The sequence below is a fragment of the Mandrillus leucophaeus genome, unplaced genomic scaffold (assembly GCF_000951045.1).
Source record: "Mandrillus leucophaeus isolate KB7577 unplaced genomic scaffold, Mleu.le_1.0 Scaffold58, whole genome shotgun sequence".
NCBI classification, from domain to species: domain Eukaryota; kingdom Metazoa; phylum Chordata; class Mammalia; order Primates; family Cercopithecidae; genus Mandrillus; species Mandrillus leucophaeus.
The window spans coordinates 2,538,170-2,556,488 of record NW_012106252.1 but is presented as its reverse complement, the minus strand read 5'-3'; the positions used below and the strand labels follow the sequence as shown (position 1 = coordinate 2,556,488).

The following is an 18,319-nucleotide window of genomic DNA, read 5'->3' as shown; positions in this document are numbered from 1 at the left end:
GCTGGTCTCGAACTCCTGACCTCAGGTGATCTGCCCACCTCGGCCTCTCAAAGTGCTGGGATTACAGGTGTGAACCACCACGCCCAGCTGAGATCTGATGGTTTTATAGAGGGGAGTTCTCCTGCACAAGCACTCTTGCCTGCTGCCATGTCAGATGTGTCTTGCTTCCCCTTTGCCCTCCAACATGATTGTGAGGCCTCCCCAGCCATGTCCACATGTGAGTCAATTAAGCCTCTTTCCTTTATAAATTACCCAGTCTCGGGTATGTCTTTATTAGCAGCGTGAGAACAGACTAATACGGCATGATATTCTGGATCCTAATATTTGCAATTTGGATTTTGGATGAGTTACTTCCCCTTTTAGAGCCTTAGTATCTGTCTGTAATGAGAATTTTTTTTTTTTTTCCTTAATCTCCTTTTCTAGCTTAGAGTAGCCTAAAAGAGAGTTACTCTTTTAGGCCCTTCAGTTTTTTCCTTTTTAAAAGTGAGATAGCATACTTTTTGGTCATCTCACACTCCCAGTGAGGCTTTCTGGGTCACCCTTTCTCTGTTTCCTCCCTTCCCGTCCTGCTGGCAGAAGTGTGGATTGTGGAGAGCCTCACGACCCATGACTCATGCCTAGGTTGCCTGGCTACAGGGTGACAATTCTGCCCAGTGTCTGGCTGCTGTGAACATGTCTGATGTCTGGAGATTTCTCTGGATCTTCCACGGAAAATGTTTTGAGAACCCCTTGTTAGGATGAAACACTGAGGTGCTGTTTTGCCTCATGATATTAAAAAAAAGACACCATGCAGCTAGTGAGGAGTTTTATTGGCTACAAAATAGACGCACAATGATGAGAATCTGAAGGCTGCCGTAGGAAAGTAGAGCTTTACACCCATAAACTCACACTTTGATTCGAAAAGTGCAATATATTAAGAGCATTATGAGAAGTCTGGTGAGATTGTAGAATGTTACAGAAAAAAATAATACAAGTTTCTGAGTCTGATAACTCCAAAGACATCTTTTAGAACTCGTTGGTGTCTGGGCAAGAACTTTCCTTGGGGGAAAATAGATTTTACAATAGGCAGAAACTTTCACTGGTTTCATGCATGCTTTTGGATCTCATTCACTTGACAAAGAACTAATCTTCCGTTGACGGTCTCCTGGGTTATGGCCTTGATCTTTGGAGTTGCAGACGCTGAGAAAAAGAGCACGGAAGATGTCACTGCCATGCTTCCTCCACCATCTGAACTGTACTCATTTTCAGTTCCCTGCTGTCAGCCCCTGAAGGCTCTCAGTGCCTTCCAAAACGATCACTAAGCAATATGGCGGGCTCTGCTGCAGGCAAAAGGGATTTCCCCAAGGAGGGATTTTCTCCCACTCTCCAGGAAATGAGGGTCTCTGAACAGTGTCACCTTCCGGAGGTGAAGCCTTCATCATAGGTGTGCCTCATATGGAACCTAGTCTCTGACCACAAGCACTTGAGGAGTTCTTTCTCTGCCTGTGGGCTTTGTAGCGCTGCACAGATTCCTTGAGCTTACAGAGCACTTAGTGCTATTCAGGGTACCTCATTTTAAGGTCTAGAAAGCATGCCACCTGAGGAATGGGTGAGAAGCCAGGGATGCTTACTGTGGCAGTTTTCAAATATATAACTTATTTGAATAAGTGCCTGTTGAAACATCAATAAACCAATTCTAGACCATAGGGAAGAATTGAAATCATTAATAAAATTACAAGGGAGAATTTTGTTAAATTAAAACCTCTCCAATGGGGCCATCCCATCAAGTATGGGGTCCCCATCCTAGGACACGTGTGAAGAGAGGCTCAAAGACCCTTGTCTTATTTTGTAGATGGGTAGCAGTTAGACCAGCTGTTCTGTGATGATTACTCCACCTGATTCTTTGAATCTCCAGTGACTTAGTATAGATCTATCACAAACTAATCAGAAAGTGCCACTTGTCGCAGACTACAGCCTCCTGGAACTTTTCTGTGAGATATTAAAGGTAATCTGAGAAAGCATGTTTCCAGGTCAAAGGTGTTTGGGAATACTGGGTGAAACAAAGTTAAACTTTTGTCGTTTCTTCTTCTTTCTTGTTCCTTTTCCCCTTCAGAGCAGCACCTGTTCCATCTTTAACATACTGAACTGCACAACAGGACTGTTCAAGAAGAGGATCATGGCACACAGTATTTCTAACCTCATCTGGCCATAGAACACAGTGTTCATAATTCACTATTCAAATCTCATGCAACACGAGTGTTCAACAGAATCATCTGAGAAATGACATGAAATCTTTGCCTCTTAATTTTCTAGGGGTTTAGTAAACTGACTAACCGACTCCATTACTTAATAGAGACATAATACTATTAATTATCATTTTAATCTTCTTTACCGCTTGCTTTTATATATATTGAGGACGATAATGAGAGCTTACATCATTTTGTATTAGCTAATTTGTTAACTGAAAATTCCTGACCATTTGGGAGTGAAATAAATTTTGAAGCCAGGACATTTGGGAGTACACTAAGGATTATGACTACTACAACATGGATAACCATGCTAATTCCTTAAAAATAGAGATTCAAACAATGAAGGAAATTTTTTTACCTTTCATGCTCGACTTGGATTCTTCCATTGTCCTATAAAAGTGATAAAGGTTAAAGCTCACTTTAGTATTAGCAACGATCATAACAACTTCTCAGGATGGACTAACTTCCTTCGCTTGCTTGTAAATCCTCAGCTCTTTCATGAGGATAATTGTCTGAGCTTAGTAGCCTCACAGTCATAGGTTCACGGGAGAGCCGGACTGGATGCAGAAGGCATTGGGTACCGCCTCCTGTTAACCCTGGAGTCAGGGGAAGTCCACAAACCATCCCCTCTTTTCAGTCAGCTGCAAGCTTGGTTTCCTCTAGGATGCCTGCCAGGGTCAGGTCTCAAGCCTGAGACCCCTGAGCTTCTCAGGCTGTTCAGAGTTTGGTCCGGTGATGTTTTATTTATGTATTTTTATAAAACTTCTATCCCTTCCTTTCAGGTCATAGAATATACATGCCCTTTATATGGCCAACTGTTGTTATTTCCTGGGGTGGCCAGAAATATCAGATTGAAAGTCTAGACATCTCTATCTCTTATGCATCTTTTTTGTTTTTTGGCTAGTGGACTAACACATTCCCCCTGCCTTCTTTTCTTTGGATCCAAAATTGGGTGCATTCCTACTGGGAAACACGATGGCCAAAACCTTTTGAATTGTTTCCTTCTAGAGACCTTAACTCTTCTGACTGCAAATCTTAGGGTCCTGTGAGTATTAGTTGATTGATTACACTTGCTGCTTAGTGAAATACAACTGACTATAGGTACCTTCTGGAGAAGCTCAACACAGCTTTTCTTTTGCTAGAGTGACTCTTGCTAACAGAACCCAAAGATGCACACATATACCCACAGGAGCTGGATGCCTCTTGCATGCTCCTGTCATGCCAGCCTTTGCCTTACCCTTCGCTCTCTCCCTCCAGGAGCCGTCGGTACGTGGTGATTTCCTTCTCCAGGTGGGTTTTGATGCCCAGCAGCACTTGGTATTCGTTGTTCTGCCGCTCCAGGTCATGGCGTAGCTGCATCAGTTCCTCCTCGTAGTGGGAGATGATCTCTTGCATGTCCTGGAGCTTGCAGGAGTACCGAGACTGGGTCTCAGATAACATGTTTTCCAAAGCCGATTTCTGAAAGAGGAAATGATCTTTTGTTAATTAACTGATGGCTTGATTGAGTCAATAACAGGTGACTGTTGAGTACTTAGCAGATGCCGACCAGTTGGCTAGGTGTCTTGGTAGCTGCTGAGGACACCAAGGTGAGAAGTAGGCTGACTTACAGGTTTGGGACTTGGGCAGTCAGGAGTTGAGTGATGCTGGGACTTTTGAAGTCCATTGCTTTGCTCTGAACTGTTCTTTAACTCCTTACATTTTATCTTTGACCAGATTGAAAACTCCCAAAGAGCGACAGCAACTGGGACTGCTATCTCTTTGTATCTTCGGAGAAGGGTCTCGATTAGGGATGCCAGATAAAATAGAGAACGTCTAGTTAAATTTGAATCTCAAATGAGCAATGAGTAATTTTTTAGTGTAACTATGTCCAAAATATTGCTCCACCTGCGTATACTAAAAAAAAAAATTGTTTTTTTATTTGAAATTCCAACTAAACTGAGTGTCCTATATTTTAATTTGGTAAATCTGGCAACCCTAGTCTCAAGCAATGCTTTTTGATTATGATGATGGTAAAAAAGAAATGTCATTTTTTGAGGAAATTCTAACAGTTGCCAAATGAAGTTTCTGGGCTAGAATATGGAGCACTGAGTTCAAGGCCCAGTTCTGTTTGCATGTAACACCTGCTTTTCTGAAGTGCATAATTTTAACCTTAAAGAGAATCTCATAACTGTGCTGAATACTCTCCCTTTATCGTGGCTGCTAATTTTCAGGGGGGCCGTTCATGCTCCCTGGTGGTTAGAGCACATTTCCCTGGTCAGTCACTCTCCTACTCTCCCAGGGGGTTATTTTGTTCCCTCTCCTCTGCCCTTCCCATCCTTCCTCTGAGTCCATGGCCTCGCTTCCTAATTTCTTTTTTTTTTTTTTTTTTTTTTTTTTTTTTTTTTTAGACAGAGTCTCGCTCTGTCGCCCAGGCTGGAGTGCAGTGGCGCAATCTCGGCTCACTGCAAGCTCCGCCTCCCGGGTTCACGCCATTCTCCTGCCTCAGCCTCCTGAGTAGCTGGGACTACAGGCGCCCGCCACCGCGCCCGGCTAATTTTTTGTATTTTTAGTAGAAACCGGGTTTCACCGTGGTCTCGATCTCCTGACCTTGTGATCCGCCCGCCTCGGCCTCCCAAAGTGCTGGGATTACAGGCGTGAGCCACCGCGCCCGGCATTCTCGCTTCCTAATTTCATTGATGAAACGAAAGCAATCGGGAGAGACCGCCCACTGCTCCCGCCATTGCGCCCACGCACATGCTTGAATCTGCGTGCGGGTGCTGGCTTCCCTGTGTTCTTTTGCCTGAGCTGTCTGTGCTCCAGTCATCTCGGCAGTTGCCGGCCTCCTTGCATCATCAGTGTTCTCTCTACTGAATTATTCCCACCAGCTTTCAAATAGAATAATTCCTCCTACCTTAAAATGTATCTTTCTTAAACCCGTATCTACCTTCAGCTATCGTCCAATTTCTCTGCTCTCCTTCAGCTACCTCTCCTCAAAGAGTGGTCTATACCTGCTGTTCCTCTTGAATCCCCTCCAAGGTAGCCTACAAAGCCCTGCACAGTCTGGCCTGTTGGGACCCCATGGTCTCATCCTCTCTTCCTCCCTCTTCCCCTCCCTTCCCCTCCTCTTCTGTCCTTTCTTCTTCCCGTCGTTCATTCACTGCAGCCACATGGACTTCCCTGCTGCTCTCCAACTCATCAGACACACTTGGGCCTTGTCGCTTTTGCACTTGCTGTTCCTTCCTCCTGGAACACATCCCATCACCACATCAAGCACCTCCTCACCTCTTTGCTCACTGCCACTCTAACAGGAAAACCTTTCCTGACCCCCTTGTTTAAGATAGCAGCTCTTCACCCTGGTGCGTCTGCCCTCCTCCTCTGCTTCATCTCTAGCAATTTTCTCCATCTAACATATACATTTTGATGATTTGCACATTTAGTATCTATCACTCCTACTAGAATATAAACTCCTTCGTTAAAAGATCCTCAGTGCTAAGAATTGGTGTCAGATAGTAGAATGCATGAAAATGGGTATACATGCCTCACCTGTTTCACAGGGCCATTGTGAAATACTGTATGTTAAAATGTTTTGAAAGCTGCAAGACACTATAATTATTTTTGTACTCATGATCTCTACAGTGCACATTTGCAGTGTCTGTTCACCATCACGGATGCTTAAAACACAGCGGTCATTTACCCAAGTGCACCTGCCACGTAAATGAACAAATCATTGCCTCTCAAGACTGAGGGTAGAATCGCACTTGGCAATTATAAGGATGAATGATTAGCAGACTCAGTAGGGTATACTGGGAATCAAATGATAGACCTTCATAAATTTTGAATGCTTATGACACATGCTAAGCATTTTTCTAAACTGTGAAGATGATAGAAATGACTTGGACACAAGAACTTAAGAGTTTTCTGGGTGATAAGACACATACCTAAATGAATAGGGCAGTGCTTTGGAGTGAGCCAGGCCTGGATCTGCCACCTACCATGTTGGCACTGGAATTTCTCTATATCAGGGTTTGAGGGGGGTAGCCTGGTTGTAAGTGGAGAGGGCACTGATAGAAATTATGGGGGTCTAGAATCCCCCCTCCTCCAAATAAATCACATGGTTTCACCACCAGTCACTTACTAGCTGTGTGACCTTGGCCAATTTATTTTACTGTTGGAGTTTTGGTTTCCTCATCTCTAAAATGGGGACACTAAGACCTATCTGGAAAAGTTGCTGTAAGGATTAATGACATTTAATATCATGAACTACTTAGCACAACGCCCGGCACCATCTGGACACTCAATACATGGTAGCCCTTTATTATGGTTCTCATCATAAACGATTTGGATGGAAAGTGGAAAGTGAGAGGTGTCCCAAGGGAGCTGAGGGTCAGGGCCTGGGAGAGAGGACTCAGAAGGCTTCATGGAGGAGGTAGTGTGGGACCCAGCATTTTCCCAGCCTCGACTCACCGTGCTGTACTGTGCCTGCAGGTCAATCTCCAGGGCCTGGAACGTGCGCTTCAGCTCGTGGATGTCACCTTGTCTGCTCTGCACAGCAGCTGGACTGGCTGCCTCCTGGGACATGGCTGCAGACTGTAGGACCAAGCAAGGTGAAGGCATCAGCATTGGGAACTCATGGAAATGCAACCTTTGGGAAGTTTGTGCATCTTTCTTTTACCTGTTCTTTATACCAAGTGTCTAAGTCTCGATGCTTCTTCTTTATTATAAGCTCATATTCCTGTCTCATATCCTCCAGGACCTTAATCAGATCTTCCTTGGGACCTGTATTCACCTTCACATTGACACTGAAGTCATTTGGCACATGATGCTTCTCCATTTCCTGTTTAATAACAGAGAAAGGAAATGAACTGGGTTTGATAATCAGAAGGCTGGATTGCCGTGTTGATTGGCAGTGGTCAATGGATCTTTTAAACATTCTGATTATGTGGTTGCTCCACTGTCGCTGGTTTGGTTTCTCAAATGTTACTTGTTGATGATAAAACATTGTATACTTTTATCTCTAATAATTTTATAAAATAAAGAATATCTTTGAGACCAACCTGACCAGCATGGTGAAACCCCATCTCTACTAAAAATACAAAAAATTAACTGGGTGTGGTGGCACACACCTGTAATCCCAGCTACTTGGGAGGCTGAGGCAGGAGAATCCCTTGAACTTGGGAAGTGGAGGCTGCAGTGAGCCAAGATCGCGCCACTGCACTCCAGCCTGGGTGACAGAGTGAGACCCTGTCTCAAAAAAAAAAAAAAAAAAAAATTCATAAGGCAGGTAATTAAATAGCCTCCATGATTACTGACTTGATCTGTGGTTGAAAATATTTCAGAAAGAATTACGCTTCCATAGTGTGTAAAGTCCCATTTGGCAGATGTGGATTGGTGAAGTGACAACAAAGTTAGGCAGCAGAACCTTCCAGGCTATAGGCCAAAGCTTTCGGGAAGCCGTTCAAGAGGCAAACGGCAGAAAAAAGGGGTAGAGGCTTTCAAAATCTCGTCAATGCCTTGTGACCCTGTGGGGCTGACGCCCATAGGATTTCATGAAAACCAAGCAGCCACAGGAAAGATTTAATTAACAATTATTGTCTAACCAGCTATTCAGAAATTGGGCTCTTTGATGTTCAGACGCAATTTTGTTTTCCTACCATGGGACCTGTTTTTCTATCATTTTATCAGAGTCTCGAGGACTTGTGATGGATGGTAACTCTAAAAGTCAGTTAAATGCTTTTGGAAATTAGGATTCTTTAGTTTTGTCCCACATCACACTTGTCTTGGTTGGTAGCAGACTCTTTTTCATTATATTGTCCCCTAATTTGCTGAACATTGGGCCAACGATGGAAGTCCAGTCTCACACATTGATTCTTATAGTAACATATTAACAAGCACATCTAGGTAAACATTGTGTGTTAACAAAACTGTTGACCAATTCATCATGAATTATGATTGCATTTTGGTTGTTGTATTTGACATGTGAGTAGCTAACCTTGAAATTAGAAACTTTAGATATTTGTATGTTTTTCTAATGACTATTTAGGGTGAAGGACAAGGGGATTGGCATCCAGGTGGTGGTTTCTTCTGTAGCTGTCGAATCAGCCTGAGATGTTCATGCTAAGACCTGTGTTCATTACCAGGAGTTCCTGGGGAGTCCTACCTGTTCATGGCGCTTCTTCATGAGAATGAGCTCCTTCCTCATTCCCTCCACCTCCTGTTCTAGGTCTGTTGTGACAATGGTCAGGTTGTCTAAGGTCCTTCGGAGGCCCTCGACTTCAATTTCCAAGTCTCTCTTAAAGGAGTGTTCATTTTCATACCTTTGGTGAGAAGGAAGAGAAGAGTGCACCCGTTTGTTGGAAGGTCATGGTTTTTGAAAGGATTCATTTTCATTTAGAGGTGAATCTTTTACTTATTAGGTTTAAAGACAGATGATGAATACATATAGGATGTCTTTTGTATGTCAGTTTCATGCTACACTTTTCCATGATGGTGACTCAATGCCAACTTTTAAATTGAGTAGGGAGAACAGGATAATAAACAGTCACATACCCATCACCTACATTTAGCAACCGTTAATGTTTTGCTGTATTTACTTTGCCTATTTCATTGCTGAAATATTTCAAAGCAGATTATAGACATGATGACATTTTAAGACTAAATACTTCAGGATGCATCTTTTAAGAAAAATATATTTTAAAATAAACAGGCTGGGCACGGTGGCTCATGCCTGTAATCCCAGTACTTTGGGAGGCTGAGGCGGGCAGATCATGAGACCAAGAGATTGAGACCGTCCTGGCCAACATGGTGAAACGCTGTCTCTACTAAAAATATAAAAATTAGCTGGGCGTGGTGGCACGCACCTGTAGTCCCAGCTACTTGGGAGGCTGAGGCGGGAGAATTGCTTGAACCTGAGAGGCGGAGGTTGCAGTGAGCCAAGATCGCGCCACTACACTCCAGCCTGTCTCAAAAATAAATAAATAAATAAATAAGTAAATAAATAAAATAAACATAACACTACACCTAAACATTAATAACAACCCTTTAATATAATCTAATTCTTGATTCATATTCAAATTTCCCCATAACGTGCTTTTATATCTGGTTTGTTTAAACTAAGGTTCATTCAAGTAACACACAGTGCATTTGCTGTTGCTATGCCTTTTCATTATAAGATTTTAATTCCAGGTAATGGCAAGACAAGTTTTCCTTTTTTTTTTTTGAGACGGAGTCTCACTCTGTTGCCAGGCTGGAGTGCAGTGGCGCGATTTCGGCTCACTGCAACATCCATCTCCTGGGTTCAAGTGATTCTCCTGCCTCAGCCTCCTGAGCAGCTGGGACTACAGGCGTGCGCCACCATGCCCAGCTAATTTTTGTATTTTTAGTAGAGATGGGGTTTCACCATGTTGGCCAGGATGGTCTCGATCTCTTAACCTCATGATCCGTCCGCCTTGGCCTCCCAAAGTGCTGGGATTACAGGCGTGCGCCACCGCGCCCGGCCAAGTTTTTCTTTTGTAAAGCAAACAAACAAAAACCCGAACAACACTGTGAAGAAGGAACTTACTTGAGGTTGAAGTCATCCACTGCCATCCTGGCATTGTCAATGAGAAGGATAATCTGAGCATTGGTCATCTTACCATCCACTATCTGTAAAACATGCACAAAAGGTTACCTTGCTTGGACACACCCACGCATGACCGCTGCATGTCTGTCCTTTAGCTTCCTGAATATTTGACTTGTTAGTACAGACCACTTCTTGTTCTGGCAGTGGAACAATGAATGACCGAGTCAGTAAATGCTTAGTGAGCACATACTAGGTGCAAAGCAGAATGATTTTAAAGTAAGAATATGATCTGCAGTTAGTGTTACTGCCTTTCTTCTTTTTACATGGAGTTTTGACAGGCTTGGACTGATGCAACTGCTGAAACAATGGTATAGGAAGGGGAAGGACAGTAATTATTCAAAATGCCTTCTAACTTTTTAGGTTATGGACACATCATAGCATTTTGCTTAATTAAGCTCATCCACAGCTGAAGATGTTAAAAGGACTTTAGGTTCTGATCCTTTTCTTATTGTGTTAGGTTGGTGACAAAGTGATTTTTGCCATTACTTTTAATTAGTTCAGCCCTCTAAAAGTACAAAAATTATTATTTTAGATGAACATAATTCTTACTTGTGATAGCATTCATGTTTCTAATCAGTGTTACTGAGCAAAGCTAACACTAATATTCAATGTATTTTGTAATAGTCATCACAGAACACAATTTTTTTTTTGCCCAAAGTGACTATAACCATACACATAACTTGTAGATGTGTTTATGTCATTGCAACTTACTCTGGGATGAGAATGCTCTCATTGTAGCTATTAAAATATTAACTGAAATAATTCCTTACCATCTAAGGAACATGCCTAATAAGTTTTAGTAGTGGTAAGGCCTGCAGTTAAAGACTTTCACTAGATGTTCGTATAATTTTTTTTACTTTAAAAATAAAAATATTATTGAAAGCACTTACTTGAGCAATTGTGTATACATTTATGATTTATAAACACTTGTAGATATGTTATAGTCAGAGAAATAGCTCACATTCAATGTATGTCACTGTCTTTAGGGTAGAAGACGTCTCATTGTCAAAAGTGTAATAATGCTTTTACACCAAGTGTTGTGCTAGACTAAAAACTTGGAGTTTTTTTTTGGTTTTGGCTCTGTTCTTGATCATCCAAGTGGATGCATCAGGCTGCATCACTCTATTCTCCAGGCCTCAGTTTCATCCGTTGTCAAATAAGGAGTCTGCACTAGAGACAGAGGACCTTAGAGGTCTTAGGTCTAAATTTCTGTAATTTAGTTGGAGTCAGAGAATCCTGGGTAATTCCCATTATATTTATATAGCTCATTCCTTTATTTAGAAAGCATTTTCTTAGGACAAAGTTATACTCCAATACAAAGGCACCTTTTAAAAATCTTGTCCTGTTTAAAGCTCCACTGATCCCATGGAATTTGGTATCATGAATGCACAATAGCAGGATTTAGAGATGGCACAAATGCTGGGTCTGGAACTCAAGGAGCAGGGCCTGGGATCCTGCTCCACACTTACTGGCTGGGTGAACTTGGCTGAGTCTCAATTTCTTCATCCATAAAATAGCAATAGTAATAGTTACTTCATCAAAGAGTTATGAGAATTAGAAGAGAGTACATCAAATAATGTCAAATAGCATATTCTTGGCATATTATAGACAGTGAAAAATTGGTCGAAACTGAATTAGTTAAGAAAAAAGTAAAAAATACACTTTTCTTTTTTAAAATCTGGCACTTTTGTAGAGTCACTGACTACACTGTGAGCATCTCCAGGTTCTATATGCTGAGATGCCTTCTCAGACTTTTTCTGTTCATGGTGGGACATAGCCAGGCTGGCTGCTTCTGTCTCATTCTTTTTCCCCTTGTGGGATTCCAAGTGCTACTATGGCCTCTTCCCTTGCTATAAAAAAGGATACTTTTAGGTGTTTACTGTTCTCCTCTCCACAGTGCTGCTTAGGGGCATTCTTACCAATACTTCTCCCTCCAGACCAATTATTCTTTGCATTATGTAAGCTCATGCAAAATGAAAAGTAGCTCTATCCCAAAGAGCCCGGGGACCATTGTGGGGTAACCCTTACTTACTTGTGCACTGAGGTTTTCTACTTCTATTTGACACATACTATGAGGTGTTAACCTACATCCAGAGAATCAGAAAATCAAAAATACTGTCTATGGGCTTATTTAGCTTTTCTGAGTTAAATTGGTAATTTATCCGTTTCAAAGTCCACCTCAAGTGTCTGATTTCCCCAGCTATCATTCTCATAGCACTCAAATGTGAATTCTGAAATGTACTTGATATGGAGCACATTCCAGATTCTCCTGAAGGCCCTGAGTTAATTCTTTTAAAAGCAAGTTGGTATATTCGTGCAACATTGTTGCTTCAGGATGTTTGATCTCCTACCAGGGAGAGGAAATAGAATGTTTGACTGTAAACCAAAATGCCAAATATAGTCCGATTGAGAATCATTCAAGGTGTTTTATTTATGATACTCCTATGACTATGTCCAATTCTGGATTTCAAAAGGATTGAATTAATTTTTAAACTCAACTTCTTATCAACTTTTTGAGTGACATTTAATACACCTAAAGTGAGGGTGCGGGAGAGCTGTATCCACTCAGAGCATTTCACCAAGATCCAGGAAGCATAAGCCTCAGGTAACTGTGGGACCTCCTTGCACCTCTGTTTTCTCATCTTCAAATGAGGGAGTCTGGAGTAGATAGACAATCTCAACTTTAAAGAGTTGCTTTCTTCAAATGTAGAGAAAACAGTGTTAGACGTAAAAATCCAGAAAAGAATGAAATTCAAAGCCAAAGAAGTTTCCTATTTAATCTCAGAACCCAGAATTCCAGGTCTTCTGAAGGGTAGGCAAGTTGCTCCCCAAGCCCCCATTGCACCTACTTACTTTTCTCAGTTCTGTTCCAAAGGATTTAGACAACGATTAGGTCTCAGTCTCCTTATCTACAAATTGAGAATAAAAATACCAGCTCCACACAGTTGTGAGGATTAAATGAGATAATGTGTATGAAATATGTGTTGTGTGGTTAATGATGCAAGTATAACGCATTATCTTTATTCATCCTAAGTGTCATTTTTTGTATGAGGTGGGCTAGGCAGCACCACGCTGTAGTGAAATTTATGAGACTACTAGAAACAGACCTGAGTTAGAATCCCACCTCTGCTTCTTGCTGATGGCTTTGGATGGCTATTTCACTTTTTTCCAAGCTTCCATTTCCTTACAGGGTTCTTGCAGAATCAAATAAAATAATATGGAACATTTCCATCATTGCAGAATGCTCTTGGATGGTGTTGATATGTGTATTAAATATTCAGCAGGATGCCTAGGTACATAATAAGTGCTCAATAAACATTTCCCTCCCTTTCCTCCCTTTTTTTTTGGTTAAATCTCTTCTGCTAGCTCCTAAATTATTTGACCGGTTCTAACCTTGTATTTCTTTTGGGAGTCATGGTCTCCCTTTGCTCTCCATTTGCAAAAATCTTCAATTCCTCCTTTCTACAACCAAAGCAACTTTACTAAACAAAAAAACATGATGAGGACTGTTGAGTCACCTTGTTTTTTTTTTCATAAAGGCAACCATGCACTGTATAGTTAAGGTAATTACAGTCAGTTATTAGGTTGATTATTCAATAATTAGGGTTCATTACAAGGACAGATTTATATTATCTTGACTGGTCCTTCCTACATTCAAGCAAGGATGACTGAGCGTTGTGAAATAATATGGTATAAATATTGGAAACTTGTGATGCTCTTTCTAGGGGAGGTTAAATCATGGTCTTACAGAGAATTTTCTGGGACTGCTTTATATAAGAGGGGAGTTAGATAGCTTTAAAAAATAACCTATAAGATGACTGGATTCCTTCTACTTCTAGCTAATGTTATGAGACATCCCGGAAGGTGTGTGCTTAGTTTTTTTGGGGATTGGTTACAGAGTTAGTTTTTTTTGAAGAGGGTCTTTATAGCCATCCCAACTCTCAGGTTCTAAAAATTATGCTCGTTTTATTATTATTGTTTCTAGTGGTATGCCATTCTCAGAACCGTGAGCAACTTTATCTTCAACCAACCCACAAGCGGAAATATCTAGGGATGTCACGGTGACCTATATGCTGGGGTGGTGACAACTTTTAGGTGTAATGTTCAAAATCATCTAACAGCCTTTTGTTAACGGATAACCACATTGTTCAAAAAAATTTGAGGTGGAGCAGAACTGAGGTAATGAGAAGGTAAACACTCTCTTATCCCTGGTGCACTGAGCATGCAGCACGAATACTGGCCCTTATCATTTCTATGACATCGTTGGGTCATAAGTGACACTAAACAGCAGCTGGTTGCCTCACATTCTAAAGATGTTTTTGGTGTGTAAGAAATCAGGTAGTCTCATTTTCGAAACAGTCTGCAGCACTTCTGTCATTTTTGCTGCCTTCTTTTTCTACATTATCCAGGGACAGAAGATTAATTATACAGAACAGACGATTCCAACTCCAAATTTAAGGTATCATAAGAAAACATCCCCCAAAACCTTTGTGCACCATTACTTCAAGCGCTGTTGCCATTTTCCTGGAAATTGTCTTCCGGACTGATTCCTCCTCCCGAGGGTTCCCAGGCAAAGCAGCCCCACCTGGAGCTCCCGGGTTACGCAGTCTCTTACCTGCTCCTGCAGGTGTGTGATGTTTTCCTCATACTGGGAATAATCTTTCTTCCTGCCAGGATCTCTCTGCTGGTGCCACTTCAGGATGCGGCTTTCCAGCTTCATGTTGGCCTCCTCCAGGGCGCGAACCTTCTCCAGGTAGGAGGCCAGGCGGTCGTTGAGATTCTGCAGGGTGGCCTTCCCATTTCCGCCTAGGAGGGGGCTGCTTCTTCCAGAACCCCAAGACCCTCCAGCGGGTGGGCAGCTCCGCGTGGTGAAGGACAGGGAGATGCGGGTTCCCCCTGCACCGCCGTGGACGGTGGGAGCCCTGGGGAAGCTCCTGGGCCGGCCCCAGCCATCTCCGGTGCCGTGGAAGGAGGCCGAGGGGGTCTGGCTGAAGCTGCTTCTGGAGTTCATGGTCCCATCTGTGTTTGGGATGGGGCTGGGCTCTGTTTCACTCCCTGGTACCGCAGAACTGAGCCGCGCCAGACTGCCCTGGATGGTTTTATGGCCTTTGCTGTGGGAGTTCCCTTCTCTGACAATTGTACCGACAAGATCGTATCATTGTGCAACCTGTGTTTCCTCTTGGTCAATCCCACAGTGCCCCGGGCCTTCGCACACTGTTGTTGTTTAGAGCCACATCAATGTGACAGTTTGCTTCCTCCCTTCCCCTGGTAACCGGAGGTGTGGCGCAGGACATCAGGCGGGTGTTAGGCTCAGGTATCTTTCTAATCTTGCTGGGAAGTTTTTCCATTGTTCATTTACCTGGAAAGGGTTAGGTTAAAGTACACCCAAAAGAAAGCATATTCGGTGTAGTATAGATTTCCTTAAAAAACAAACAATAAACGCCAAAAAACAAACATTAAACAACAGAGACACACACACGTTTTTCCACCCCCAGTAATCTCCACCTCTAAAGGGAGGGTGAGTGAGCCTGAGAAGGGAGAGCCAGCTCAGAACAGGATCTTGGGTCCTGGAATAAAGCTTGCTGTGCTGAGGCAGTTGAGAAGATGGTGAATATCTGATGCCTCTGTGACAGTCACTGTTTGAAGGAAAGTACTTTCAAAGGACTCGCTCTTAAGAACAAACCCTCAATTATAGATATAATTAATTAATGAATGACCGAACCTTCCACTTCCAGGGTGCCTTTCATCCCAGCACACCTCAAAACCAAACAACCCTGGCCTGCGCTCAGGACTTCCCTTGGCCCTCGGGGAGGAATGCAGCCGTTGTGAGCAGCCGGGGACCCTGGCTGAGCCTGCCACAGCTGGGTTCTGTGTGTCTGTAACCTGCAGAGGGACGATGGAAAACAGGAAACCTGCCATGGACTGTCAAATGTGGTTGATGAATCTTATATTTCATCTGCCAAGGTAAAGGTTAGGAATGAATAAAGAAGCAGTCTGGGGGCGGGAGCCACGTGCTAGTTACTGGCAGCTAGATTTAAAGGGGACTTACAAATAAAAATACCAGCACAGGAAGGGCTTCTAGCCTGTCTGTTTCCAAGCCACTGATCGGACAGATGAGGAAAGCTGAGGCCTGTGGTGGTGGGGAGGTTAGTGGCAGAGCTGGGGCTAGATTCTTTCTCCACATAGCACTGTTATCTGGGGTTGAATATTGACAGGTCCTGTACCACACTTCTCTTTCATAAGGATAGGACTTGCCAGTTGATGTAGCTCTTTCATATTCTTTATTGAATCCTCACAACTCTTTATGTAGCCAGGCAAGGGTTGTTGTCTTCATTTTGCAGACAAAGAATCAAGGTCTCACAGGGGTGAATGATCCGGAGATGATTTGCATGTGCAGTGTAATTAAGCACATGAATTCATAGGTGACACTGCCCGTGTCTGTGCTGTCCTCCCTGCCTGGAAAGTCACCCACCCCACCTCGTCTATAGTTCCAGGGCTACCTCCTTCAACAATCATTTTCTGAATTCTCCTGCATGAGTTGGGTGACCCTGTAGGAGGAACTGCCTCTTCCGGATGCCGAGGTCCTCCGGAGGGGCGGACACCTGGGCATCCCACTTCATGGTGGAAGCTGGGAGCCCCCAGCCAGGCCCAGCCACCTCCTGTGCCTGGGATGAAGTCCACCCCATTCTTCCACCCCATTGTACTGCATTTGTCACGCCCCTCTGAGACCGCAGGCTTCTTGAAAGCAGAGTTGATGTCTTCCATTTTTGAGCACCAAAGTCTGTCTTCTTGGTGGTATTTTGCAAATGTGCGTTAACTCAATCATAAACTTTTAGAGTCAGGGTTTTAACACAGGTCCCCTGGTGCCATCACCTTCGCTCCTTTTAGGACTGTGGGTTATAAAACTAGAAAGTCGGAAAACGCCTCTCCTGGGTATGGATTAACCACCCACGAAGGCCAATCCTTTCCGATTACAAATAAAGTCACCCAAAAGCGCACCAGCTTTGCCCCTCCCAGTCTTACAACAAACCCTTATCAGGGAAGAGGCTCTGAATATTTTTTATTTCACCGTGCACAAGCTGGAAAAATGAGCCTCCAAGCCTCAGGGAAACTTGGGGAGTGCTTAGAAAGAGTGCCTGCAGTCACTTACATCTCAGATATGAGAAAAAGACAAAAGAGACACGTGATAAAAATAGAGCAAATGAGGGAACTAGAGAGACTTGTTTGGTGAGTGGTGGCAAGCAGTGTTCTGTGGATGTGGACGGTTCCTGGTCATCAAAGTTATGGTCAGCTCTGGTTCCTGTTCACCCGGACCCAGCCTTACCAAGGAAGAAAACATTTACCGTTAGCATGTGCAAGGGCTGGGCTGCACTGCCTTTCTCTAAATTCTCTCACCAGAATCTACAATGGAATGAATGCTTCTCTACTCATTTCAGGCATGTCTGAGTGGCAGTGACTTATCAACCCCATAAATTTGGCCACTGTCTCATTTTATGTCCGTGTGTGGGAGTTTTGATTTATAGGAGTTATCCTTGAGCCAAAGTTTTCTTGTATCATAGCAGGACCAGGGCGGGGAAAAACTGGTAGTGAGATCTGAGAGCACTGGGGAGAAATAGTCTCTTCCAGTACTGTTATATGATGGTTTCCCATAACTTTTTTTTTTTTTTCCCTCGAGATGTAGTCTTGCTTTGTTACCCAGGCTGGAGTGCAATGGCACAATCTTGGCTCACTGCAATCTCCAACTGCTGGGTTCAAGCGATTCTTCTGCCTCGGCCTCCCGAGTAGCTAGGATTACAGGTGTGCACCAACATGCCCAGTTCATTTTTTTGTGTTTTTAGTAGAGATGGGGTTTCACCATGTTAGCCAGGCTGGTCTCGAACTCTTGACCTCATGATCTGCCCATCTCGGCCTCCCAAAGTGCTGTGATTACAGGCATGAGCCACCATGCCTAGCCGATTATCCATAACTTCTTCTTCTTCTTTTTTTTTTTTTTTTTGAGACGGAGTCTCGCCCTGTGGCCCAGGCTGGAATGCAGTGACACGATCCCGGCTCACTGCAAGCTCCACCTCCCGGGTTCAAACAATTCTTCTGCCTCAGCCTCCCGAGTAGCTGGGACCATAGGCATGTGCCACCACGCCCAACTAATTTCTGTAGTTTTTAGTAGAGACGGAGTTTTACCATGTTGGCCAGGCTGATCTTGAACTTCTGACCTTGTTATCCACCCGCCTCGGCCTCCGAAAGTGCTGGGATTACAGGTGTGAACCACTGCACCCAGCCCTGATTTTCCATAACTTCTGATGTGTAGAGTTCCATTGGATTTTTAAAAGAAATGATGCTTTTTTGGGGTAAAAATGATACATGCTTATTATACAAAATCAAGTGATACATGATAGTACAGGAAAAAATATTTTAAAATTCTACCCCACACACACACAACCTTTGGTGACATTTGGTGAACGTCCTTTCAGATACTCTGCGTATGCATTGGAAGACG

General features: G+C 43.2%; 1 protein-coding gene across 3 annotated transcripts; it reads right to left on the bottom strand.

Moving 5' to 3' along the window:
• Positions 1-788: 788 nt before the first annotated feature.
• KRT23 (keratin 23, type I) lies at positions 789-15,845 on the bottom strand. 3 transcript variants are annotated; one of them, XM_011998860.1, is made up of 10 exons: positions 15,548-15,836; positions 15,305-15,461; positions 14,441-15,184; positions 9,766-9,848; positions 8,365-8,521; positions 6,880-7,041; positions 6,672-6,794; positions 3,466-3,686; positions 2,587-2,618; positions 789-1,179 (listed from the first exon to the last, which is right to left on the bottom strand). In XM_011998860.1, exons 3-10 carry the CDS (start codon positions 14,834-14,836, stop codon positions 1,085-1,087), a joined length of 1,269 nt encoding a protein of 422 aa, XP_011854250.1. In that variant the 5' UTR covers positions 14,837-15,184; positions 15,305-15,461; positions 15,548-15,836; the 3' UTR covers positions 789-1,084. The 3 variants fall into 3 exon arrangements, with proteins under 3 accessions (XP_011854250.1, XP_011854249.1, XP_011854251.1); XM_011998859.1 differs by lacking the exon at positions 15,305-15,461 and having other exon boundaries at positions 15,548-15,845; XM_011998861.1 differs by lacking the exon at positions 14,441-15,184 and having other exon boundaries at positions 15,331-15,842.
• Positions 15,846-18,319: the final 2,474 nt, after the last annotated feature.

Bases quoted from the DNA above. Each gene is read 5' to 3' on its own strand.
- KRT23 (XM_011998859.1), bottom strand. From the start codon at position 14,836: ATGAACTCCAGAAGCAGCTTCAGCCAGACCCCCTCGGCCTCCTTCCAC. The intron at 3,687-6,671 runs GTGAGTCGAGGC...TTCCTCTTTCAG, and splicing joins TGCAGGCACAGTACAGCACG to AAATCGGCTTTGGAAAACAT. The intron at 2,619-3,465 runs GTAAGGCAAAGG...TCACTTTTATAG, and splicing joins CTGGAGGGAGAGAGCGAAGG to GACAATGGAAGAATCCAAGT.